The sequence below is a fragment of the Guyanagaster necrorhizus genome (assembly GCF_019112545.1).
Source record: "Guyanagaster necrorhizus MCA 3950 unplaced genomic scaffold BT62scaffold_8, whole genome shotgun sequence".
NCBI classification, from domain to species: domain Eukaryota; kingdom Fungi; phylum Basidiomycota; class Agaricomycetes; order Agaricales; family Physalacriaceae; genus Guyanagaster; species Guyanagaster necrorhizus.
In genome coordinates, this window is record NW_025064887.1 from 504,985 (window position 1) to 527,834 (window position 22,850).

Sequence of the window (22,850 nt, forward strand, 5' to 3'; positions counted from 1 at the left end):
ATTCAGAACACCATCGCAACCAAAGTTTCTCTCGGTCGTCGTCGTTATCGCTGTCAGACCTAGCACAAAATTCAAAGATTCGAATTGTGGACACAGCAGGAAATATTCTGGCCTCGAATGACACGTATGATAATTATCGTGGGAGACAAACGTCGGCCCGCATAGTAACGATGAATTTGCAGCTATCACTGTTCCATCCACAGCACTGTTAAGCATCTCATCAGGGAAAACCGAAGTGTTCCAGGGTCAGCGGTACAAAGGACATTGACAGGGGTTACCATTCCTGAATTTCCGACAGCACTCTTCCCTACACATCGTAACTTCGGCGCTCAGACGCGCTACAGCTCAATCATTGACGTTGCAATGGCTTTGAGAAGGATTCGCGTAATAGCACGTACAAGCACGGCGCTTAATCTTGCGATCTTATCATCATCATTGACCAAGGATATGTCGACGATGGCCATCTTTCCTCCGGCGTGTGCTGCTTTCGCTATCTTGGAGCAAATACTGCAGATAGTCAAGGTAAATGTTCTATCAAACACTTGTTTTTGGCGAATCTCAGGGACTTTCAGGACGTTCAAGTTCGTCGAATCGTCAGCATCTACCGAGTAACGCGTCTAAATCAGTTTTCCAGTCTAACAAAGAAGCTTGTCATCGCCTTGTCCACAAATGCGCTCGGATTTTGTTCAACATTAACGAACAGATGGAAGGGAGATGGGAATCTGCGTCTCCGTTGCTACTCAAGAATATCAGTCGTTTTCAGGAGTGCGTCCTGGTACTCATTGCTCAGGAGAATTTGCCTGACTCACTTGTATGCAGGACACTGACCATGATACATGCTTTCATGGTAAAAGAAACGCAGGCTAAATGGAGCAGCCGCTTGTTACGCAAGAATTCGATTGAAGGCGCATTAAACGATTACTCCGAACTACTGGACGAGGCGTCACAGGCATTTCAGGCATGTTTCCCACCTATGATTTGTTATGTCAATGACCCCATGGCGTAGATTGCAGCACTCATCAACATTCAGCATACAGTCGAAGTGTCCGCCGCCCAGAAACAGAATTCTAAGCTCGCTATAGAAGCACAGGGCAGTCGCGCCCTTGAAACCGTCCTTCATATGCCGCAACCTCGCTCGTCGACACCTCCACCATATCACAACACCAACAGAGCCGTAACCGAAGAAAGTGTACAAGACGACTTCCAATACGCCTTCGATGACATTGACAACCATGGTGTAAGTGAACAAACAAGCCACATCTTTCCCCGCATCTCACAACACCTGTCTCTAGTTCCAAAGATATCACAAGTCAGAAGTTCGTTTGAAGGGTTCACTCGGAGCTTCCACTTCCAACGGCTGGTGGTCAGATGTGAACGATGCACTTGTGTACGGAGAACCTTCGCTCGTCCGAAGGTACGATCAAGGTACCAAGACCGGTGCTGTTAAGGCGAGTATACCGTTTCTCACTTCATATTTGGCTGCTGGTTAACGTTATTCTTCCCTAGGCATGGATCCATGACGTGAGGATCCTTCAAAATTTATAGCAAGTCCCGGGTTTCCTCATGCATATGCAAACTTAGTATGCTGACATCAAGCTGGGATACATATAGCCATCCAAACCTACCCCAAATGATCGGGGTGTCCTCAAATGAGGCTGGGACGCCGTTCATAGTCTTATCCCATGGTACGAAATAATTTTCAGTGGCGAAAATAGGTGGTGGTAATTCACCGTCTTCAGTCCAATGGAGATCTCCAGAGAATCTCTTGATCGATTCCCTGAACAAATTCGGCTTAGCTGGATGCATAAACACCGTTCTGCATTTTGTGAGCACTTTACTCCGATGGAAGACCTTCGAATTGAATTTATGCCTGTATACATAGTACGCCGACATTTCCGTAAGTCACATCTCCGGTCATGTTCGCTCTACCGCTTTTGATTAATTCTGATCTTATTGATTTTTTTCTCGTGCGCCTTATAGAACGCCGCCGCATATCTTCAACGACAGCTTGAGCTGACCGACTCGCAAGTACAAGACGTCATTGAGGTCGGGTCGTTCTCACTCATTATGCGAACAGTTGAGACTCACCATAAACGTGCAGAGTGTAGCCTTTGTAGCAGACGGGGGTAAAAATTTGATCATGGGCCTCCCGCTGCCCAAGGAAGGCACGTGGGTGACCGCCAGAAATTACAGCTTGGCCGATACTATAGGGTCTGCTGCTATGAAGGTGCGTTTCACTTGGAACTATAAAAGGTCTATGAAAGTCGAACCGGTTCTTATGACCTCGTATAGTTTTTGCCACCCCGAGGTTCGGTGATACTGAACAGAAACGGGGTGATTGGTGAGTAGTTATTTATTCATAGTGTGACTGCCAGTCGTTTATGGATGTTGATCCTTAGATAATGACGAGATTATGCGACTCCATCATGTTGCGGCATTGGTCGCGGGGTTTATGCCCAAAGCACGAGAGCCTCATGGCCTTCCTGAAAGGACAAGGGCATTGCTGACTGACGTTGGCGAACCTTTGAACGGTCTAATGAAGGGCAAAACGCCTTCACTTCACCAGCTGAGATTGTCAAGCTTAGAGGCAGGGACTCACGACCATGCCTGGTGCACAAACCTGGGAGTTCTTCCATGTCGGTTTTCAGTGGGAGACTTTGGATATATTCCTCAACAAACAGGGCTCACGAAGTCGGGTAAATCGTTCAAGGACTTTGTGCTTTTAGGAAACACACTCCGTGGCGACTTTGCCAAGTTCGTTGTTGAGAGAACATGCCATGGTACTCAATTCTGCTGGAAGGACTTTCCTATGACCCGTCAACCGGTCAGCGCGTTCAGTTTGACAGGTGATATTCAATGGTGAGGCTTCTTTTTCTCACTAACTAAATGCAATCGCGGTTGAAATCTTCCAGCTGGCCTATAGTAGTACCTCCAGGAGCGCAGATAGACTGTGACATAACCCATGAGCAGTCTATAGTCAATACTGCGGACGCTTGGCGCTTTCTCATACAAGAGTCTCGCTCCCTTGCTGAGGAGCTGGGCATACGACCCCATGACCTGATTCTCAGTCAGTCCATCTATCACGTCCGTTTCGTATTATTCTGACAGTGACCTGTCTAGTCACCCAGACCGGACTATCTAGACACGCCTACGTCAACGACTTTGCAACCTCTGTCAAGCTTGGACCCTCGCATTGGCGTCCTCAGCCTCTCGGCGTACGACAACTCCCCCGGCCTTTCTTCCCGCATCAACCGCCAGCCATGGCAACGCCCATGTACTTGCACACTTCTTTTGATGATAACTACGAGCCCTATTGGTCTCATCAGCCTCAGTATATGTCACACGAGCCGCAATCAAAACCGCCACCCCTTTCACGAGGATGGACTTCTACGGTCGGATCGTGAGTTTCAATGAATCTGAACGACATGAACACTTATTATTGTCAGGGATACACAATTTGTTTATTGGATCCAGCTCCTTCCTGAGGATTTTGATGACGCCTAGTTCACTTGAGACCGTGCGCTGGTGCCAATCAACTACGGTGACGGGGCAACTTCATAGTCTACCAATGACGTTGACATTCTTGATTAAGTCGGCAGATGGATCCTCTTACGACGTAATGCGTTTAATGGGGTCTGCGCTGTGAAGTGATCACGTCGATAATGTTTCCCCACTGACTGTCACTAGTCAATAAATTGCAATTAACCAACTTGAAGCCTTGTAAAGCTCGACACTGATGTGAACAGCATTCGGGTCAGGATGGTTTCAATTTCGGTCCCAAGTCGGATAATTCTGTTTGCGTATGTGCTACTGGAGGCCGAAATGCAAAATTTACAGAGTATGGATTGACGCGTAGAGTGTTATCCTCAATGTCCGCTCCCCTTGTTCTACTTGTAGAAGACCAAAAATACTCCACTTCAGGTGTAAAGGAAGCCGCCGCAATGTGAGCGACGTTGATTTGGATCGATGAGAGGCGAAAAATTGGTCCAAATTTCAACCGGCTTTCAAAATTTCTAAGATCCAGCTGCAGAATGCAGTTTTTAATTCAAGCATTTACTACTAGAAAATGTAAGCTTTCCGGTGTAGAACCTAACGATTGGGCCTACTGCTTGTGTGTTAAATTTTAAAGCGGCCTGCCAGGGGTGCAAGCCGCAGGCCCCAGAGCCTTGCGAGTTGCGGCTTAGCAGAAAGCCGAAAAAGCTATGGAGCTACCCAAGATTGAACTGGGGACCTCCAGAAGAGACTATTTAACGATGCAGTCTGTTGCTCTCCCAACTGAGCTATACCTCCACATCTCAATTTTTAATATTATAATAATATAGTCCAACCGCAGCACCAACCTCCAAATATACAACGAATAATTAGGCTAAGCGTGACAATGCAAGTCCCACCCATCATCCAAAAACTGCTCTCCCCCTTCCCCCTTCACACCTACCCTCCAATACTCCCTCCGTGCCAATCCAACACACACCCGACACCCTGTCTATGGATTCATCCCCCACACTCGCCCGACGGCGTCCTCAGCTCCGACGTCGAGTGCCTCAAATGGCAAGCCTACCTTGCTCTGCGAGGCCTTGATCGCATTGGCGTGCGTACCGACGTTGACCCACAAGGTGCTATTGACGGGCAGCTTCCAAATTTGTGGGATGGTGAGAAGTTGTTGGCGGCGAGGGAGTTGCCTGCCTGGGTGGACATCAAGGCGAACATTGACAGCGATGACGGGCTGGAAGACTACAAAGACGAGGCGTCACGGGATGAGAGTCGGGCATGGGTCGCGTTGTTGGAGGGATGCGTGCACGCTGCGCTGATCGTCGTTCAACCGACGCCGACGCCGTTCTCCCTGGCGGAAATCAAATCCCGCCCAATCGAGTCCATCCTCACACCACCCCCGCCCCCACTATCAGGCCTCACATCCCTTTTCCCGCCATTTGGTACACGTATCCCCCGAGAAGCCATCCAGTCGCGTTACCGCGAGGCTATTGGGGCGCTCTCCGAGAGGCTGGGCACTGACAAGTGGTTCTTGTCGTCCGAGTGCGTTCTCACTGTTTCTTTCCTTCGTAGCGCTCACGCGTGGTAGGGCCCCAACACCACTCGACGCGCTCGTCTTTGCATATTTGCACTGTATACTGCATTCGAAAGACTCGATGCGCATTGAGGTGACGCGCAGGGTGAATCTGGTTGCATGGGAGTGGAGGGTGAGAGGACTGGTTAGGGCAGCGTTTATACCGAGGCGGTGATGTCCGTCCCCAGTATCTAATGATGTTCCTATAGCTTATCACTTTCTTTGGCTCAGCGAGGTCATTGCGCAATGATATTGGTCCCTACAGTGCAAGGTCCACAAGGTTCTGGCTGTTCTTCCGTCATTTCCAGTGAGGTCGACAGGGCAGAGTTTGGAATCACTCACGACATTTCTGTCCCTCTGTGCGATCGTCGTTGACTTCCCACCACAATGTCCACACATTCTGAGGCCCTCGTTGGTGATGTCAAGAGCTCATGCTTGAAATCTCGGTTGGCACTGATGACAGAGTAGAAAATGACACTACGCATTGTATGAATACGCTTATCCTGCCAAATGATCAAGCAAGAGATTCGGACTGAAAGGATCTGCTTCTTATCAATAGCTCTGTACATTTTCTTGGGTAAATATTCAAGTTGAGAGGCCTGATAGTAAATCGAAAAAAACAAGAGAGCAAATCGTCCTTGGATCAGGAGGTTTACCCCTAACTGGTGCCCAGGTTTCTTGTCGACCTCCATTCATGACTTTGCTAGATTCAGCACTCGTGTTACCTCGCCTAGCTTACGATTGGCATAAGCCGATCGGCACTGACCCGGGACTCGTATGTAATGACCATGACCTTGACCTTCCCCAACGCCTGTGTCTTACTACCCCATGGACACCCTCACCACCTACGCCCTCCAAGCAGGCCTCACCGCCCTCCCGCCCCACCTCCCCACCCTCCTCGCCGCCCTCGCCTTCTTCACCTTCATCCACCTCCTCGTCGCGCCTCTCGCCAGCCATGCCTTCTTCCCCGACACCTACGGCAAGATGGGACAAAGGGCGAGGAACAACTGGTCAGTCGCCGAGTCGCTCTTTTTTTTCGCGTCTCAAGCTCAAAGGCGCAGGTGCATACACATCGTGTCCCAAGTGCACGTCACGATGGTCATCCCGCTCGCTCTGGGATGTCTCAATTTCGAGGCGCTGGACCGGGATCGGGCGTTTGGGTGGGACGACAGGGTGGGGAGGCTGATTGCTATTTCTAGTGGGTGAGTCCGGTTCCTGCTGTGCCTCTGAAGGAACGGAGGGGTTCTGAGTGAGTTGGGCGAGCAGGTATTTCATTTGGGACACCGTCGATGCCATCGTCAACTTTGTCGATATCGGTTTTGTCGTACACGGCCTGGCGTGTTTGGCCATCTATCTTGGGTCCTTCGTACGTCTGTCTGTTTGTGGTTTTTCTTTTTCTTTTCTTTTGTTCATTCGTGTGTTTAGAAACCGTTCTTGGCGTACTACGCCGCGCGGTGTCTTCTCTGGGAAGCGTATGTTCATCTAATCAAGGACTGATATCCGACCTCGCCTTTGACATCTACGCCAGGAGCACCTTCTTCCTCAACATCCACTGGTTCCTCGACAAGACGAAACGTACCGGGAGCAACTTTCAGCTCATCAATGGCATGTTCCTCCTCGTGACCTTTTTCGCCGTGAGGCTCGTGTATGGAGGGATGTCTGTCGTACGTGTTTTTACGCGCGTTTCTTGGCGCTCAACCTAAACCTCGGTTACCACCAGTCATACCAATTCGCGCATACACTATACCAAGTCCGGCATCAAGTGCCGCTCGCCTATATCTTCATCTATGGAGGAGGAAATGTCGTGTTACAGAGTCTCAACTGGCTGTGGTGCGTTTCAGTTTTTTTTTCAGATTCTGCCTAGTCGCCAAACTGAAGCTTGGATAGGTTCGGGAAGATGATTGCGGCTGTTCGGAAGCGATTCTCTGACGACGCAGTCAAGAATATTAGTAATGGGACTTCGCCAAAGTAGAACGGACGTTTGAGGATACTCAGCACACACTACTATGCAATAAAGATATTTATTTCCCCGTAGTTGTTGGTAAGAGAATCACGTTTGTGAGGTACGTACTGCGTTATGGCGCTGACCGGTCGCAATAATACCTGGCAAGACGGCGCAGTCTTTTACCTAAATTAGCGTTTGCAACAAAGGATAACGTTGCTATGAAAGTCCAACTTTGCTAGACCCCACTCGACGAGAGAAGAAGTGTATTTCCCACACGGGATAGTTCAAAGCTAGGAGAACACGTCGGCAACACTCCCCAAATAATAGTTCAGTCGCTTCTTCTCGGCCTCAACGGGTTGCAGGAACATCGGTGTTGGGCAAAACCCGGTAACTGTTGGCCTTTTGTTCCCTTGAGTGTTCATACTTTGTTTCGAGATGTATTAGGACACGGAACTTTAAGAAGCAGTTTGGGCTTTGATACACAATTGAAAGCAAGAAACGTCCCTGTTACTTATACGTCGCACTGCGGCGGCAGAAGTCTACATACGAGTTGATGAAAAGACTTTGTTTGGCAATCCGGACATTGGAGGCTCGCAGGATTTAACTGGGGCCTCCAGATTCGCGGCGGTGTATGCAACCACTGGACAATCTGAAGTATGTACGGATCAGGGAAGGACCTAACCTGATGTAGAGAATGTGGTTCAGTTGGGAGAGCGATGCTTGGTTCCTGCAATACGAAATCGTTGAGGCATGTACTACTAGTGTTTTCAGTACTTGGGGTAGGACCACGTCGCGAGGACTACTCTCATCGAAGATGTCGATGGGCACGGCAAGGTAAACGTTGGGGGAGTTGGCTAAGGGAAGGGAGGATGAATGGAGAATGTAGGGATCTTACTCAGTTCAATCCTGGGTAGCCGCAGTATACATATCGTCCGTCGTCACTTTGGTACTTTTGTAGGATGACGTTCACCGCGAGTGCAGTTCAATCCTGGGTGTCAGGGTTTCATTTGCTTTCACAACACCGAATCATTAAGGGAGTAATGAACAAGGTGATCATATCTCCCTCAAAAATTGGCGAACTTGATGTTCCCTCAGCGCGCCAGTAAAGGTCTTGATGGCCTTGCCTCCCTGGAATGCCACGACGGTTGGAAGTGCGCGTACCTGTACGGGGTAAGCCGTGAGAATACAACACAAGTAGTAAACGCACTTTGAAGCGTTGAGAAAGCTCCCTTCCCTCTTCGGTATCAGTGTTTATGGTCACTAGATCCAACGGCTGGCGAGAGGCAGTCTCGGTAGCAGGATCTTGGGTGAGGTGTTCGAGGATGGGAGAGAGGACCTTGCAAGGCTGACACCAGCTGCAGAGCATGAGCCTAGAAAATCATGGGTAAGCAGGTTAGCTTACTCTGCATAGAAATCGACGAGGATGATGCGTCCTTCTGCTGTGGTCACTTTTTTAAAGGTCTATAGTGGGTTAGGAGGGTAGGGAGTGTAGAGGGAACGGACGGACGTGAAAGTCGGCATCGAGGTAGTGGTCAAAGCTGCGAGGGGTGGAGGAGAAGTTGCGGCGGGAGAGACGGGACGCGAGGGATCTGAGGGTGAGCGAGGACATGGCGGTGAAAAATTAGAGATGTGATGTCATCAAAGTTGGCCGGGTTGGCCGACTCGGACTCTGATATTACTATAACGATGGTAATCCCTGGGAACGTATAAACGCCTGTTCTTCGTCCCTCTTTCGTTCGTCATGCATTTCCTTCTGTTTGCTGTCCTGGTGTCAGCTGTTTTTGTTTCTGCAGCAGACCATTTGGTGACCGTCGGGGACGGAGGAGTGAGTTGTCTGCCTTTGCGACATTGTATCACTCACGAGTCTGGCTAGGCGCTGGCGTTCAACCCAACAAGGTGAACACGTCCGCCTACAGGTCTACACGCAGCAACTGACATGGTGTGTGTGCAGTGTGACTGCTGTCCAGGGAGACACTGTCACCTTTTCATTGTGAGCCATCCTCCCACACAACCACCCTTGCTGATACCCTCCCCAGCCGCGCCAACAACCATGTACGTCAACGTCAGATCATCATTACCTGCGTTGTTAGCATCTAACACGCCTCCCAGTCCGCAACCCAGTCCACGTTCGCCTCGCCCTGCACAAAATCCGGCATCGACTCGGGCTTTGTCCCCATCCCGGCCAACAGCACCCTCTTTGGCCAGTGGTCGTTTACCGTCGACAACGGCTCTGCCCCGCTCTGGTTCTTCTGCGCACAGACAGGCCATTGTGAGGCAGGCATGGTCTTTGCCGTTAATCCCACCCAGGAGAAGAGTTTTCAGGCGTTTTTGGATAATGCACAAGGCAATGGTACTACTGCGTCCTCCACCGTGAGCGCGTCCTCCACCATGAGCACGTCCAGGATGGTGTCCAGCATTAGCACGACTGCCTCGGCTTCTGCTTCCAGTACCACCCTCAACACTACTGCAGCTAGCAACCGCGCCGCCCCCAGTCTGCGCATACATCGCGTCGCATTCACAGTAGTAGCTCTGATTTTTGGTATTCTAATCTAGAGAATTGTACAGGAATATAATTCGACTCACTTTGACGCGTCTTCTTCTTCTTCTTCCAGGGATATGGCATCGAACTGGGACCGAATCAGTAAGGACTTGTCCGTATCGTCCAGTGACCTCGGAGTGATCAAGAAAAACGCGTGTCAGAAGAGGTAAAACCAAGTGTCGGCGCCGTCCAATTACAGCCACACAAAAAACACAATGTACGCAGTCCCAAGATTTTCAAAGTGGTAGAAAACGCGTGCACGCGAATGTCGATGGTTTCCCATTGTAATTCTAACCCAAAATTGTACTCTCAGGGCATTCCTAGCCCGCTGGGCGGCCTTTGGGTTAATTTCTGAAGCCTGGCGCTCGTATCTCCTTCGAATCAGAGTATACTACTCGAAATTTGCGATCCTAGGGCAACAATTTGAAGAGAGTCGGGAGGAAGGCTCACTCGCCGATTTGCGTGCGGGTTCTGTCGATCACGAAAGACAAGACAAGGATCGCCAAAGCATCAGGCCGAGCAGACAAATCATCAACATCCCCCCCTGAGACTTGAGACGACTCTGCATTTCCTGCCACTCTTCTCGTGGTACCTTCACAGTCCCGAGACCGAACAAGAAAAGATACTCTTCGAATTTCTGCTGCATGCAAAGACCGTGATGTAGGGGTCATGCTCGAAGGGTCGGGGCAGGGACATGTCGAGGTAGAGGAACAGGACTCAGTTCATAGTTGGTGGTAGTTCGATGACTGAATTTCACAACGCAGTGCTCGATCATTAGCCGACTATAAGAAGGACCAAAGTAAAAGACCATCTAAAAAAGTGAGATCCATATCTTGCAAATGATCAGCGCCCAAACTCAAGACATTCTATCTTTGAATAGCACAGCTGGTTCTCTTGCGAGAAACTATGCACGTCCCGTCCTGTACAACAGACTAGCTCGTTTTCGTGGTGGTAAAGAGGATGACTTTGTTTGTTCTCCTCCGGTAGTCGGCGCGAATGACTACACAACCCACTGTCGCCCCCGTTTCTAACACCGCACTTCAGGATATCTCATAGGATGGAAGGACTTCACCGATACATCTATTGTAGGCGCGCACAAATTAGGGCCAATTCTTCCTGGGTGCTCGAACTTGCTATGCCGCCGGTGCATGATTCCAGTGAGACCTGTTGAATAAAAAAATATCAGGACTGAGGAACGTGATCGATCACAACACGAAATTCACTTCTACTCCCCGGTAATCATCACAAACGTCGACGGATATCACTACGCGAACACGAATACTCGGATCCATAACCTATTCATTCCATGCCAAACCGAAATCGCATCTTTTGATGTAAATTCAGGGTTGAAAATTTGAAGTAAAAGGTCAAGAGCTGACGCTCACGCGCCTTCCACCTATAACAACGCGCTCTTCAGAATAGATCAATACCTCGTTAGAGGCGCCGTGTCTTCGCCGCGGTCTCATCAAAATCACTTCCAACTGTCATGGCCAAAGTGCACGAGCTCATGGTGGACCCTTGCCCGGGCTGGGTTCTAACTGCTAAATGGAACTTGAGGGAATTAAATCGATCCATTGGAGGCGTATCCCTTCTGCCGCGGCTCCGGTGTATCAAAGTAGCTTTGACTGGGCCCGATTTGAAGGCACCTTGTTGAGAAAAGTGATCGGGGCAGCGATGTGTGAGCACCCCACATGTGGAGTAGAAATCGAACGATGGCATGGTTCAAGCGCCGTGTCTCCGTATAGCATCAAAATCACACGCGCACTATTCGCAGAACTGGCCTATGTACACGCATGCCAAGAGGGAATGAATGATGCAGGAACGAATAATAGCTCGCCTGTGTCCGCAGAAGCTTGAGCTACGGGGAAAGAAGTTGTGGATAAAGAAAGTAGCTCTTTTTCGATGGCCAAGTGTTCCTTGTGGTACTATCTGACACGGCGTCGTGAAGCCCTAGTGCCAAGACGCCTTTACGGTCGTGAGCCCCGGTGCTTATGGGAAATTCGCGCACGCAAGTTGCGCCATACATATCATTCCACAGAAAAAAGGTCGAACAGTGCAGTCTTTTCTGGAAGCGCTGTGTCGCCGTCGCATCATCAGAATCAGAATAAGCACACGTCGCCCGTGGCCGGGACACCCAATTTCGTCCCCCCTCCCCCCTCTCAAATCGCGTGCTGAATAACGGGGTTGAACTCGGTGTGAAGAAAACGGCTTTTCGTCCTTGGAGCAAAGTGGAATTGAAGGCTCTAATCTGTGAGTTGAGCAGTACATCCGCCTCATAGAGTAATCTTTTGCGATAGCCGGAAACTTTCGTAAATATGAGGTGCTTAGCAAAAATAAGCGAGGCTCGGCAGCGGATGGCCGGGGCGTTGTACAAATATACTGATAATTAACCGGTGGCATCAGCTTTATATCTATGAAATTTAACAAAAATGCATGTAAAATGACTGGAGGACGTACTTTGATGAAAGGCAGACTGTTGATGGCTGTTGATTCAACATCAGTGCCGGAAATTCAAAGTCCGCTGATCCAGCTTTCCAGCCAACCTGTCGACCCTTGACCTCCTCTCCTTTTCTTCAAAAGGTCAGCTGCGCGAGTCCCTTTCTCTAGGTTTCACCTCATTCTCGTTTCCAGCTTTCTTTCCTTGTAATCCACTTCAAAATCCCCGTTATCAGCATGAATGCCCGGCCTCACAAAGTGCGCCTTCGTTGTCTTGGTTTTTGGAGGAACCTTGGCTTACGGACATTCTTAGCAATCTATGTCTGAGCTGAAGCTTCGACGGTTAACCGAGCATAACCAGCGGCTGAGGGAGGACCTTGCGAGGCCTAGGGTTCGAGTGAGTGAGGCAAGTGCGAGGTACGGGTTCAGATATCTCCTTTCTGTGCAGCGGTGACAACTTTGCCCGATTGTATTTAGTTTGATACGTTACTGCAAGACGACGAAAGATCACCTCGTATGCCTATTACCTTGTCGCTTGCCAACCTTCTCACGGCTGTTGTAGGTGCCTTCAGTATGGGGACCAGTCGGAAAGGGAGAAGATCCGTACGCACCGCCAGCACAGGGCTGCAGTTGCGTCGTTATGTGATTGCTCTCTGTCGTTCCTGTTTCTTTTCTACTCGGATTTTTCATCACTCATGGAGGAGTCATCCGTTACTTTGGAATGTGTGCCAAGGCAGACACGATATTCGGATTGCTCTTCAACAAGCCAACCCTCACATTCGTTTACCCCCTCCCCTGTCCCTCGCCAACAGGATACCCGCCACCCGATCCTGTTCGGTTGGCACCCAACCATCACCAATATCCAGTTTTCATCCAGTTCTCACCTCTACATTATTTTTCTTTGCTGCTGCTTTCTTATCATCATCATCATTTGGTATATCATCAGGTCGTTGCTTTACTATAAATTTATTGGTCATCGGCTCGATTCGCTTGTCCCGTGCAGTGCTGCCCGAATCCTATGTTAGAAATAAGTAGTGTGTCTATAGCGTGGAACGCAAATCCTAAATACGGGCGGACAAGCTAAACTTTGAAAAAAGAAAAAGAAAAAAAAAAGGGATGTGATATGCAGTGCTGATAAATACCGGGTCCCACATTTGATGCCGGGTATATATGTATCTTTGCCTGTGACGGTCAACCCATCCACCTTGTAGCCAAAGGATACCGTCGCTCACGGTTGTCCTTTGCATCTTTAATTGCCCACGCTGAGTGAGCTGTTCCTTCTGTCGTGATATTGTTGGCACTTGCTCACGGTTCAGCCAAGATCGCGAATACGGATACCGCCCGCCCCGATCACCTCCTATGAGCACTCGCACAGGAGGCCGCCAGGCCATGTCCGAGCTCAAGCTCCGTCGCCTGCTAGAGCATAATCAGCGGCTGAGGGAGGACCTGGCCCGGCCGAGGGTAAGGGTCAGTGAGGCCAGTGCGAGGTACGTTCCTTCCTCTCTCCGTATCTGATATCTGTCTGTGTCTTACCAGCGCCCAGTCTCATACGGTACTGCAAAACAACAAAAGATCATCTCGTGCGTTTCCTGTCGATTTATCTTTTGCCTCCTGCTCACACCCCGAACACAGGTCCCGTCGGTGTGGGGTCCCGTTGGACGGGCGGAGGATCCTTATGGACAACAAAGAACGGATTGCCAGTGCTGTTCTTTGCAGTAGCGTTCTTCTTTAAACATGTTCTATCTATGGATTCTGTTGTTGTATGTACACCGACTATCTATGTATTGCATTGTATGTATCATCCTTTCCTTCTCGTCCTCTATCATCGCATTCAGGCCCCCGCCACTTTATTATTATTAATCCCGAGTGTACCTTGATCTGGAGGCGACTTGCTTGATTCATGCGCCTTGCCCCTGCTAGGAACAGCACCACAGATTCTGATCGAAGTCGTGTAGCACTGTACCTTGCCAATCATCCAAGTATGTGGAAAAGCGCAGGTCGGACACCTGTCTACGCTCCGAGCCGTCGCAGTTCTATCTCTGCAACCAAAGCGTTTCAGAGTCATTCATTTGCGTCTACTGCTGACCAAAGCATCCAGAAAACTTCAGCATTCGCCCCAATGCTCGACGCTAAACGCAAACGTTTAAACGTCAACGATATCAATCAACGGACGGAGCCAGTCACCGGTTGAAACAGGTGATGGCTTGCTACCATGCTTTACTCCGATATCAATCATTCTCTTCCATCGATGAGACACCGAGTATCGACCTGACCATCGAGTAACGGCACAGCATTCTCACGGCAGCTTGTATCTTATAATCTCCTAATGTTCTAGGTGCACATGCACACCTCGTGAGGCTGTCACCGTTTACGAGCATGACGTTTACAGCTATTCATTCACATTATGCGTAAAGTAGAATCTGACGAGAAAAAAAGTTCCGAAACCCGGGAGAAGTAGGTCGCCTCTATCACTGACAGCATAACGAGAGGGTGAGGCATGAAGACCGTATGACAAGGTACAAGAATCCAAGCACGATTCGATTACAGTTTACAAGCAGAGTTCAAAAGCATATCGGACCCCCAGAAAATCCCTAGAGGCAAAGGAGTAGGGCAACGCCAACGCCAGCAAGAAGCACGTCCAAGTAAGCACAACTTAATTCAGTTTGGCCAAGAGGTCCTTGAGCGTCTGCTCTGGTCCGACGTCGTCCTTGTTCAGTTTCTTGCTCTGTTTCTCGACCTCTGAAATCGCACGTTCCATTCTGACAGGAAGATCCTTGAGCATGTCAATCGTCGGGTCCACTTTAACGACTTGGTCAAGGGCTATGTGTGAAGAGATGGAATAGAGCGCACCAATGCTACTGAACTTGACTTCAAAGTCGACCCAGAGCTGGTCCCTCTGAGCATACGCATCCTCAAGCTGGGCCATGATATCCGCGATGCGCGTCTAGAAAGATAAACGTTCAAGACAGAACGATCGAAACATCGAAGATACACACACCTGCGCAGCCGTATACTCTTCTCGTATCTCCTCCTCATTCCTCAACGTCATCACTTCCATCTTCTTGCACGTGTCATGGAACTCCCAGAGCCCCTTGCCAAAATCCTCGTCCACGCGGGTGTTGAGAAGGTGGTGAGCTTCCTTGACGCGTCTGACAGCAGGAACAAGCGTCTGGGCGATGTCGTCAACAAGCGTCTTGGAGTAGCGCGTAAAAGAGTTTTGGAGCGAGTCGATGAGCTTAACAATGTCCTCGTCATCTGGTTCGACACGGCTTGGAGGCATTGAGAACGGGGAAAACTGGGTGTATGCGTATCCCTGCTCACCCATCATACGAGAGATCCGCTATGAGCGTCTGCTCATCCTCCCAGGGAAACAACACGCCGCCCTCGTCGTCGTTGTCGTCGTCTTCCTCCTTTTCTCCAGACGCGCGAAAGGAGTCTTCAAAGTCGAACGATACCTCTTGTCTCCGCCCGTTCGGAAAGCTCTCATAGATAGGATCAAGATGAGGTGGTCGTTCGTGCCAGTTATTCGAGACTCGATGAGAGTGGGATTCTGGAGGGGTACTTCGTCGAGCGTCACGCTGCCTGCGGCTGTACTGTATTGGAGATCGTCTGTAGGGTTTAACAGCTGGAAGAGAAACGATGATGAGGTAGAGTAGAATAATATGGCAAGAAATGCACGTGAATACAGCCTGCGCTGCGTTTTATGGGTGGTCGACGGTGCAGCTCGGAAGGGAGCCATGATTCAGATGATGGGTTGAAGGCAAGAACGGGACATCCGGTCCGGATCAGTGTGGTCTTATGAGAGGTGTGGGTCTCTGTCTATCTTACACCACCACCTCACCACAGGCTTTGGGCCTTGATGATTTAAAAACCCACTTAAAGCAGTCCACAGAAGCGATAAGCATCAGACCTCATTATATACATGTACCAAGATAAAGAACCTAGTGTACATTCTTGTTCATGCCTCTTTCGATATTCTCTGAATCTCCTGCAGCCCTTCATCATGATTCCAAAACACCTCATCAGCATCAGCATCCTCATTCCTCTCCTCTACCACATCTTCCTCCTCCTTTTCCGCTGTACTCTTCAAAAATGATTCTTTCATTTCTCTTTCAAATTTCTCCCTCTCCTTCACTTCTTCACTGCCCTTCCACACTATTCTCTCAACAACATGTCGAACGACGACACGCAGGAGCATATATCCATGGGAGGCAGCAAATGCAATCAACAGTGCAGTTTTCAGTAGATCCATCGTCGCGTCCGGTGCCTCGATCCCTGCAACAACAGCGGAAGAGAAGAGCTCTTGGCTGACCTTTTCGATTGACGACGGCGTGGTATTACAATAGGTCTGTGACCTGGGACAGAACAGATATACAAGCGATGCATTGGTCAGTGAAGACAGCCAGGAAAGGAATGTGAGCGCGTCTAGCCAGGGTCCGATCGTGTCAACTCTCATGGGAATGGGCCGGCGGACGTGAGTGATGATTTTGAAGGCATCCGATCGAAGCTCGAAAAAGTTGTTGACTAGCGCCATCACTGGAATGGTGAGTTAGCATCAGATCCTCTGTCAGAGCAATACAGCTTACAAGGTGCCAATGGCCATATCGTCGACCACAATGCGACGTAGCCAAACTGAATCACCATCTCGTTGTAATCCCCGAAGATGTCGTATTCGGGTAGAGCGACTTCACTGCGAACCCTTTCCAGAAATTCTCGCTCTTCCGCGCCCCCCTTTTCCTTTTCGTCTTCGAACACTACCTTCTTTTTGCCCTTTGGAGATGACGTCCCCAAATTCGTTTTTTTCTTGTTTCTGTATTTTTCAACTGCACGCAGAACGAATGGCAACCCGATTTCCATGAGCGTATCCACAACCTGGTTGGTCACCGTATATGCGAACATCTGATCGCGTAGTCGTTCAGGATTAAGTTTGCGTCCAGCTGTCGTAACATCGCTTTCCCAAACGCTATCGGTTGGTTTGTCCGATGAATCCTTGGAGGTGCTATTGGTGTAGAAGATTGACGACTGTACAACGCGCATGACACCTTCACCAAACGGTACGTAGACGAATGCACTCAAGGCGAGACCAAGGTATGCTACAAGGGCGGTCAGGACGAAGGTTTTCAGACTAAGTGAGGTGGTATAGGAAGAATAATGTGCATGGTTTTCCCACGCTGTGAGTTTTGAAGCTATCACTTGGTAGACATCCAGTAGACGTGGGACGAGAATCGCAAATAAAATGGTAGGGCTGAGACTCTGAAGGAAGTTCGTTATAGATGTCACCAACATATACATTCGACTCACAATATACTTGTGCCCTGGACCTGTATACAATTGCGTGACAAAGGCTTCAAACACGAATATTGCAGTCAAAAGGGCAACAAGAACGCCAGCGAATAGTAGGACTACCGGAAGGCTTGCAAGGATCCGAAGCTCTCGCTTCCACCATGAGAAATTGGAGTTGTACTGGGCGCGTCGTTTTTCTACGCGGAATGAACCTCGCGTTCCGAAACGGAGGGAGACAATGCGTTCCTGGACACGCCACCATTCGACGAACGTGACTGACCAGAGCAGAAGCAAGGAGGAGTACACAGGCGAATAAGGCGAACAAAAGAAATAAAAGGCAGCTCCAAGGATAGCGGGAATTATGAGGGCGCGAGTGTACGAGTGGAGGAAAGAGAAGTAGAGAGCCACAGTATCGCCAAACTAAAATAGGTCAGTTGGTTTGACTTGCTAGTAATGAAGACGTACTTGGTCCCGTATCCTATCCTCTGAGACTGAAGCAATTTTTCGGCTCTTCCACGTATGCTTCCATTGCTCGTTCCAATCTCGGTCATGCAAACACATAACAGACTCTACGAGATCCCATTGGGAGGTTTCTGGTGTGATTCCCAACCCACCGTCAGTAGGCGTCGACGTTATGTATGAATGCACTAGACGAAGGCGATCTGAAATACTGAGTGGTGGTAACAGAGTGCCAGATTTGATGGGTGTCGTCAGAAGGCCGGAAAGAAAATCCGAATGCCTGGCAGTCGATGAGCCCCACGCCCTGAGCCACGGCGAAGTAGACATACCGCTCCCTTTTAACTAGATTCTTGACCAAGCCTTCAGGGCAATATACAAAGATAAGCAGATGTCCAAGGGTCTCTCCCCTCCTTGCCACTGCTCGAAGGCCACCATACTTCAATGTCTGAAGAAGACAAGCATACTGCTGCTCTGCTTTCTGGGCATCGTCGCGAATTTGCTGCTTCGACAGGACGATTTTCTGCGACGCCCTGAATGTGATGACGAGGTCCACTTGCGGCGGCATTTGCAAGGACGATGATGTTTCGGTCTAAGGAGGTTGAGCTCCCTGACGCGTGTCTAGCGATGATGTCGTCGGTGCCTCAATTGAGCCGTACCAAACGGGGATAGCCGAAAACTGACTTGTCCTCAACGTTCTGCACGTCCTCTACGATGACTTCCGATGTTGCTGACCAACGCATCGTCGAAAGTCTTGCACTGCGACTGCGACGACGGTCAGTGTTCATAAGAAACGGCCTTGTTTCTCTCTCATGATTCTATAGACAAGTCGTTGGCTCACGTGCAGCCGCTCTCGAAACTCTGCTTGTAATACGCCAAGTTGTCGCCAAAGCACGATTCTCTAATTTTGAACAACTCGTGGATATAATTCGTTCTGTGGGCCGAAGACTCGTGGAAGCGCAGCCTAAAGGTTCGTGCGTTGTTGTATCATTACACTGAGTTTCATCAAATTCATGACCGTAGAACACTCTGTTGGTAACACTGTACGAAAGGTTTTGCATCATATTCGAGAGGAATATCAGACCGCTACCAAAGGGACGACAAGGTCCAGGCCAGAATCATTTTCAATAGCGAAATTCGTTCTGCAAGGGCAGCCGCGGAAGCATATCATCGTCACAAAAGCAGAAAAGAAAGGCACGCTCAAGGAAGATGACCCAAACGATCCTGATTCGTTTGCGCGGGGACTAAAGCCTGTCCTCATGGAAGCCATCCAAGATATATTCGACGAGCTGGAAACTGTATACGATAACGTGTCAAAAAATGCCAAAGACCATGTACATTCAGAGTAGGATAATCGTTCCATCCACGCCACAGCGCTAAACCTGCTTCCAGTGAAATCATTCTTACTCTCGGCGCGTCGAGAACTGTAGAGACCTTCCTCAAGACTGCTGCACACTATCGAAAATACACGGTCATTGTTGCCGAGACCGCACCTACGTCCGTATCAGGTCTTCTACAAAACTCCGACTACGCTAACCTTCGTTTTCTAGCTACGGCGGCCGCGATTTAGCTGCGTCCCTTTCATCTGCGGGCATCTCAACCTTTCTAGTTCCCGATTCGTCAATCTTTGCCCTAATGTCTCGAGTAAACAAAGTCATTCTCGGTGCTCACGCAATTCTCGCAAACGGTGGTATGTTTGCTACATCTGGTGCACAAATAGCTGCCACCGCTGCCCGAGCTCATAGCACCCCCGTTGTCGTCTGCGCAGGGCAATTCAAAGTCACCCCACTTTGGAATCTCTACCATGAATACGGAGCTCTGGATTTCTGTGATCCCAGCAAGGTTCTCGGGTTTGAGGAAGGTGATTTGGTTGATAAGGTGGACGTTGTCAACCCTTTTTATGACTACGTTTGTCCGGAATTGGTAGATGCGTACATCACGAACGAGTCAGTATGTCATAAATCTTCAGTACAACGCATTCTGATGCCTCTTCTATTCAGCGGTGATCATCCCCCTTCGTCAATATATCGGTCTGTCATCGCATTTTTATTGTCATCTGCGATTTATTTATCGCTCTCTTAGGCTTCTGAAAGAAACCTACGACGACGAAGATACAGTGCTATAGATCTGACGATACATTACAGCAGCCAGTCATCCTATATCAGTATAATTAGAGTAGTGCTAGTGTTGTACACGATCCAACTATTTCTTGAGAATATCAAAGAAGGCCTCCTGTGGAAGCTCTACCGTTCCGACTCTCTTCATCCTTCGCTTCCCTTCCTTTTGATTCTCTAGATGTTTTAGTTTCCGCTCATAATGACCTATCCAACGTCAGCTCTTCGGAGGTCTTCTTACTGACATTCTCTACAACTCACCTCCGTATAGTCCTGCGGTGACATCAGCTCTCATAGCAGAGAGCGTCTCCCGGGCGACGACTTTTTTACCGATCGCTGCTTGAATGGGGACTTCGAAGAGTTGCCGAGGAATAACTTTATCTGTTCCGCCTTCAGCCAGATTCAACATCAGTAGCAAAATGAGGACTCACGAAGTTTCTTTACCCAGGCGCGACCGATTTTGTCCTGTGCAGATTTATGCACAACAAGTGCAAGGGCGTCAACAGGCTTGCCGTTTAGTAAGAAAACCATCTGCATGATTGATGTAAGCGCCCATCTGCATACCATTTGCGAAGATGCACTCTTCTTACCTTAGCCAAATCACTTTTCTGATACCCAGCATCTTCATAACTGGCAAATATTACGGTCAAAATTGAACTGAATATGAAACAGATGAAGATGCACGCACTCAAAACTGGCGAACCCGGAGGTCCGGCTTTTCAGCTGATCGAAAAAGTCCGTTACGATCTCGCTTAGAGGCATAACGCATGTAATGATAACCCTTGACGACGCAATACCCGAACCAGCATCTAGATACCGATGATCTATTTTATCAGCCCGATGAGAGAAGCACAAGTCCGTGATCTCTCCGAAGTATTCTAGAATGGATTGTAAGCTCGAAGTGGAGTTCGTCGATTTTAAATGAGGCGTTTGTACCTTCCGGAGCGATTATACTCGCACTGACAATAGGCTCCTGAACCTCCTTGACCTTGCCCATGCTTTCAGCAATATCTGGGAACTCCGTCGGGTTACTAATAAAGTAGTCACTGCCCTTCGTCGGGATTATCTTGAATGGTACTGTGGGAGCCGTGATGATGATGTTCGCGTCGTATTCGTCCTCCAGACGTTGCCGGAATACGTCCATGTGCAGGGTCCCCAAAAAGCCCAGACGGCAGCCTTGTCCCAGTGCGGAGGAAGATTCACGTTGTATAGTTATGCTTCTGTCGGTAAGAGTAAGCTAGGAAATTCAGAGCGTCAGTGGAATAATGAAAGATTTATATGAGGGAGGTATAAATACCCGCTTGATGGATTCTTCGAGCTTCGGGAAGTCGCTGCTATCTACTGGGAAAACCCCAGCATAAACCATGGCTTTCGATGGCTTGAAACCAGGCATAGGCTCAACGGGTGCGCCGAGGCGATGTAATGTATCACCGATATGAGCTAATCTTGAATAAGATGCTATCAAAGATAGGCATTAGGTTATCATCACTGACCTTCCGATGATTCCTTCATGTTGCAAGCAATATAGCCCACCTGTCCGGGGTATAGACTGTTTGTGGGGATTTCTTCCGGGTGCATTATCCCTACTTCCGTGACGTCGTATCTTTTCCGTGTGTGACATGAAGATATTTTGTCGCCTAAACAGCCTTAGTCCAGCGAAAACACGCGCACTCTAAGGCAATCAGTTACCTTTCCGTATAACTCCTCCTTGTACGCTGATTAAAGAAATTACACCTCTGTAACGATCGTACCTGATAGTATTCAACACGTTGCGCGCACGTAACGGCAAAGGAGCACGCACAGAGAATCAAAAAGAAAGGCTTTCAGCGGCGTATTTTGGTCTCCCGTTGGTGGTGGTACTCGTTCAATAACAGCCCTCAAGACCTCTTCTACACCTTGCCCCGTCTTGGCCGATATGTGAAGAATATCTGTGGGATCAATGCCAAAGGCGGTTTCTATCTGTGCAGCCATGAGCTCTGGTTGTGCAGCAGGCAGGTCGATCTATGAGTTTTATTGTCGGTATAAATTCATAATCCCAGGCAAAGCTCTCACCTTGTTCAGAACAGGGATAATCTTGAGCCCTCGTTCTTTTGCTATATGAAAAACTGATATAGACTGTGCTTGGACCCCTTGACTGGCATCAACCTGAGAAGTTGTAAGACAGGGAAATTGGAAGTTGGATGATGTCCGTACCAACAACAAAGCTCCCTGGCACGCAGCTAACGACCGAGAGACTTCCCACGCGAAATCTACGTGTCCCTTAGAGACTTTTAGCTAAGTGAAGAACAGGGCAGTCGGGGTACCTCACTGGAGTGTCGATAAGGTTTAACAGATGCATCTTTCCTTCGTGTTTATGAAACATGCTGGCCGTTTGGGCCTTCACTATATGCACAAATAGTAAGCCTATTGGACGCTAGAAGAAAAAGCGACCGCACCAGTGATTCCTCGCTCTCTCTCCACCTTAAGCTTATCCAAAACCTGCTCATTCTTCCCTGTCCGCTTCTTCTGAATCGTTCCGGTAAGCTGGGGAGATCACATAAGCAGAAGCCCTGCATACAATAGAGAAAGGGAAACCTCTAAAAGCCTAGTAATTCATGTTAGGTAAAGGAAACATTAGAATCAAACGAGAACTGACCTATCGGCAAGCGTTGACTTTCCATGATCTGAGCGTGAGTGTCGGGGTGTCGCTCGTTAAGATCGTAAGATGACACTAACTCACCGATGTGCGCTATTATGGAGAAATTGCTACACATATAGCTTTTCTTGTTACAATTCTTGTTCTTGTAATATAAAGCTTACCGTATGGCGTCACAAGCAAAATCCTCCATGCGAATATGCACCTCGGGGCTTTTGGTTGCGTTCCAAGGAGCACGGGTGCTGAAAACGCGATGGTTGCAGGGTGAAACGACCCGCAGACAGGCGGAGCGCCACACGTATGCCAAATTTATTGACATTAAGGGAAAGAGTTCATTTCTTCCAAGCAAAGGAAAAGTGCAAGTCGAAGTCGAGAAAAAG

At 49.0% G+C, this 22,850-nt stretch overlaps 11 protein-coding genes and 1 non-coding gene across 12 annotated transcripts; 6 read left to right on the forward strand and 6 right to left on the reverse strand.

The window, feature by feature from the left end:
* On the forward strand, positions 1–3,902 carry BT62DRAFT_1074567 (uncharacterized protein). Its single transcript, XM_043179030.1, has 18 exons — positions 1–124; positions 183–522; positions 573–581; positions 635–765; positions 820–958; positions 1,007–1,237; positions 1,293–1,448; positions 1,507–1,544; positions 1,612–1,685; positions 1,740–1,825; positions 1,883–1,897; positions 1,981–2,046; positions 2,102–2,227; positions 2,293–2,341; positions 2,400–2,859; positions 2,913–3,067; positions 3,121–3,400; positions 3,447–3,902. The coding sequence occupies exons 2-18, from the start codon at positions 364–366 to the stop codon at positions 3,502–3,504; spliced, it is 2,232 nt and encodes a 743-aa protein (XP_043041550.1). The 5' UTR covers positions 1–124; positions 183–363; the 3' UTR covers positions 3,505–3,902.
* Positions 3,903–4,203: 301 nt separating this feature from the next.
* BT62DRAFT_t57 lies at positions 4,204–4,290 on the reverse strand. The gene has a single exon. It is a non-coding gene; the product is annotated as a tRNA-Cys (tRNA).
* An 88-nt stretch (positions 4,291–4,378) lies between these two features.
* On the forward strand, positions 4,379–5,619 carry BT62DRAFT_986133 (uncharacterized protein; the record flags this gene model as incomplete). Its single annotated transcript, XM_043189987.1, has 3 exons — positions 4,379–5,031; positions 5,078–5,238; positions 5,294–5,619. 2 exons carry the CDS (start codon positions 4,379–4,381, stop codon positions 5,235–5,237), a joined length of 813 nt encoding a protein of 270 aa, XP_043041551.1. The 3' UTR covers position 5,238; positions 5,294–5,619.
* Positions 5,620–5,755: 136 nt separating this feature from the next.
* BT62DRAFT_992946 (DUF887-domain-containing protein) lies at positions 5,756–7,094 on the forward strand. The gene is made up of 7 exons (XM_043190371.1): positions 5,756–6,072; positions 6,124–6,264; positions 6,329–6,428; positions 6,488–6,534; positions 6,591–6,726; positions 6,783–6,892; positions 6,950–7,094. Exons 1-7 carry the CDS (start codon positions 5,891–5,893, stop codon positions 7,032–7,034), a joined length of 801 nt encoding a protein of 266 aa, XP_043041552.1. The 5' UTR covers positions 5,756–5,890; the 3' UTR covers positions 7,035–7,094.
* Positions 7,095–8,060: 966 nt separating this feature from the next.
* On the reverse strand, positions 8,061–8,616 carry BT62DRAFT_918522 (thioredoxin-like protein; the record flags this gene model as incomplete). Its single annotated transcript, XM_043184089.1, has 4 exons — positions 8,061–8,168; positions 8,215–8,377; positions 8,410–8,468; positions 8,515–8,616. 4 exons carry the CDS (start codon positions 8,614–8,616, stop codon positions 8,061–8,063), a joined length of 432 nt encoding a protein of 143 aa, XP_043041553.1.
* Positions 8,617–8,734: 118 nt separating this feature from the next.
* On the forward strand, positions 8,735–9,718 carry BT62DRAFT_930136 (uncharacterized protein). The gene is made up of 5 exons (XM_043185864.1): positions 8,735–8,832; positions 8,881–8,903; positions 8,959–8,997; positions 9,044–9,059; positions 9,117–9,718. The coding sequence occupies exons 1-5, from the start codon at positions 8,749–8,751 to the stop codon at positions 9,558–9,560; spliced, it is 606 nt and encodes a 201-aa protein (XP_043041554.1). The 5' UTR covers positions 8,735–8,748; the 3' UTR covers positions 9,561–9,718.
* Positions 9,719–12,175: 2,457 nt separating this feature from the next.
* BT62DRAFT_930139 (G-protein gamma subunit) lies at positions 12,176–13,095 on the forward strand. Its single transcript, XM_043185865.1, has 4 exons — positions 12,176–12,240; positions 12,296–12,399; positions 12,460–12,496; positions 12,545–13,095. Exons 1-4 carry the CDS (start codon positions 12,220–12,222, stop codon positions 12,626–12,628), a joined length of 246 nt encoding a protein of 81 aa, XP_043041555.1. The 5' UTR covers positions 12,176–12,219; the 3' UTR covers positions 12,629–13,095.
* A 1,309-nt stretch (positions 13,096–14,404) lies between these two features.
* BT62DRAFT_751110 (uncharacterized protein) lies at positions 14,405–15,455 on the reverse strand. Its single transcript, XM_043182146.1, has 3 exons — positions 14,981–15,455; positions 14,833–14,926; positions 14,405–14,781 (listed from the first exon to the last, which is right to left on the reverse strand). Exons 1-3 carry the CDS (start codon positions 15,308–15,310, stop codon positions 14,636–14,638), a joined length of 570 nt encoding a protein of 189 aa, XP_043041556.1. The 5' UTR covers positions 15,311–15,455; the 3' UTR covers positions 14,405–14,635.
* BT62DRAFT_930142 (uncharacterized protein) lies at positions 15,205–15,728 on the reverse strand. The gene is made up of 2 exons (XM_043185866.1): positions 15,304–15,728; positions 15,205–15,251 (listed from the first exon to the last, which is right to left on the reverse strand). Exon 1 carries the CDS (start codon positions 15,719–15,721, stop codon positions 15,323–15,325), a length of 399 nt encoding a protein of 132 aa, XP_043041557.1. The 5' UTR covers positions 15,722–15,728; the 3' UTR covers positions 15,205–15,251; positions 15,304–15,322.
* A 140-nt stretch (positions 15,729–15,868) lies between these two features.
* On the reverse strand, positions 15,869–18,370 carry BT62DRAFT_965865 (DUF590-domain-containing protein). The gene is made up of 5 exons (XM_043188792.1): positions 18,054–18,370; positions 17,731–18,004; positions 17,284–17,685; positions 16,569–17,235; positions 15,869–16,518 (listed from the first exon to the last, which is right to left on the reverse strand). The coding sequence occupies exons 1-5, from the start codon at positions 18,287–18,289 to the stop codon at positions 15,941–15,943; spliced, it is 2,157 nt and encodes a 718-aa protein (XP_043041558.1). The 5' UTR covers positions 18,290–18,370; the 3' UTR covers positions 15,869–15,940.
* Positions 18,371–18,393: 23 nt separating this feature from the next.
* On the forward strand, positions 18,394–19,998 carry BT62DRAFT_946952 (nagb/rpia/CoA transferase-like protein). The gene is made up of 7 exons (XM_043188004.1): positions 18,394–18,497; positions 18,546–18,691; positions 18,745–19,066; positions 19,114–19,218; positions 19,272–19,667; positions 19,722–19,751; positions 19,804–19,998. Exons 1-7 carry the CDS (start codon positions 18,436–18,438, stop codon positions 19,844–19,846), a joined length of 1,104 nt encoding a protein of 367 aa, XP_043041559.1. The 5' UTR covers positions 18,394–18,435; the 3' UTR covers positions 19,847–19,998.
* Positions 19,810–22,850, reverse strand: BT62DRAFT_965872 (translation factor GUF1, mitochondrial). Its single transcript, XM_043188793.1, has 18 exons — positions 22,635–22,850; positions 22,555–22,580; positions 22,471–22,498; positions 22,410–22,419; positions 22,271–22,358; positions 22,144–22,217; positions 22,029–22,094; positions 21,888–21,980; positions 21,637–21,836; positions 21,525–21,586; positions 21,329–21,472; positions 21,133–21,275; positions 20,772–21,072; positions 20,524–20,713; positions 20,426–20,465; positions 20,267–20,366; positions 20,097–20,216; positions 19,810–20,042 (listed from the first exon to the last, which is right to left on the reverse strand). Exons 1-18 carry the CDS (start codon positions 22,787–22,789, stop codon positions 19,924–19,926), a joined length of 1,959 nt encoding a protein of 652 aa, XP_043041560.1. The 5' UTR covers positions 22,790–22,850; the 3' UTR covers positions 19,810–19,923.